The sequence below is a fragment of the Rhinopithecus bieti genome, unplaced genomic scaffold (assembly GCF_001698545.2).
Source record: "Rhinopithecus bieti isolate Rb0 unplaced genomic scaffold, ASM169854v2 scaffold_39143, whole genome shotgun sequence".
NCBI classification, from domain to species: Eukaryota; Metazoa; Chordata; class Mammalia; order Primates; family Cercopithecidae; genus Rhinopithecus; species Rhinopithecus bieti.
In genome coordinates this window covers 23458-24846 of record NW_016816026.1, presented here as the reverse complement: position 1 = coordinate 24846, position 1389 = coordinate 23458, and the positions used below count along the sequence as shown (strand labels likewise).

At 39.3% G+C, this 1389-nt stretch overlaps 1 protein-coding gene across 1 annotated transcript in view; it reads left to right on the top strand.

The window, feature by feature from the left end:
* LOC108516688 (oligophrenin-1-like) overlaps window positions 1-985 on the top strand; it is a gene marked incomplete at its 5' end in the record, with an annotated part of 27739 nt that extends 26754 nt beyond the window's left edge. The window contains one exon of the mRNA XM_017854297.1: window positions 850-985. Within this exon, the coding sequence (XP_017709786.1) occupies window positions 850-985 (136 nt within the window). The remainder of the gene's footprint in view (window positions 1-849) is intronic.
* Between the last annotated feature and the right edge of the window lie 404 nt (window positions 986-1389).

The following is a 1389-nucleotide window of genomic DNA, read 5'->3' as shown; positions in this document are numbered from 1 at the left end:
AACTCATTTGCTTAATAAGATTAGGGCGGGGAGACCAGCCTTTCCCTTGCTCTATGTAAACATCACACCTGATCAATCTGTGAGCCCTACCTAAATCAGACACCACCTCCTCAAGCTGGACTGTAAAATCTGGTGCATTCACAGCGAGCAGGTCCTCAGTCTTTTTACTCCTAAGGCCTTTGACTGATTAGATGAGGCCCACATACATCCGCAAGACTACTGGTTTAAATGTTAATGTCATCTAAAAACTACTGCTAAGTAAATATCTAGACTAGTATTTGAGCAAATGTTTAGGTACCGCGGCATGGCCACATTGACACATAAAGTTAACCATCAAACACTATGATAACTTTTGTTGTTGATATAATAACTTTCTTTTTCCGTATTTACATAACTTTTATTTCAGTATATTATAATTTTTGTTGTGCTATTTTAGTAGTTATTGTTGCTCATCTCTTGCTGTTGCTAATTTATAAATTTCACTGTATCGTATGTATGTATGGATAGGTGACCTAAGAACTCTTGAGGTAGGCAGTTAGAAGTTTCAGTCAGTGTCCTCCAGGTCTTTTCTCTGTGATTCTCTTAGACTTCACCTCAGGGTCATAAGATGGCTGTCACAGCTCAACATATTACATACTCACATGTTAGCATTCCAAGCAGAAAGGAAGGGAGGGAGCTCTTTTTTCTTTTCTTTTCTTTAATGTGACGTGAAGATATTAGCACTTCTGTCTTGCTTAACCATTTTAGCTCTCAACTCCCATCAGCCACACCTTCATTTTCATTTTAGGGGTTATAACATTATTATTCTAATCTGGAACCTTAATGTAATCTTCTTGATGTTATTAATAGACTTATTTTACAGTGGAATAAAACAGTGGACAATCCAGAATTTGAACCCAAGTTCCTTGGCTGTGAGTCCATGAATTTTGACATCTCTTATATTGGGTTAATACAAGAGTTAATTTCTGGAGCCAAGGATAGATGAAGAATAATTCCTTTCTTTGCCCCTTTTCCTAATTTCTTCTCTACTGTGTTTAGACGTCTTTGAGCAGCCACTCTAGATTTCTGTTTGGTTCACTCCTATCCCTCCCACCTCTCAAAATTCCCAACACATGCAAAGTTTGTGCATCCTTCCCCTTGTGTACACTTTATCACTTGATTTGCAGAACTCTTCTCACCACTATTCACCTTCTTATAATCATGCAACTTCCCCGCCCCGCCCTGAGTTCTCTGACCCAAGATTAAGCGAGGACAAGCAAGTCTTAGTCCAACTCTGTTTATAATGGGTCTTTCATCCTGCAGTGTAGAATGCTAGACTGTCCGGTAGGGATGGCAGAATAAAGACTCAGTCATCGCCTCTAGCCTTATGACAGGGAGGGTATTTGTACC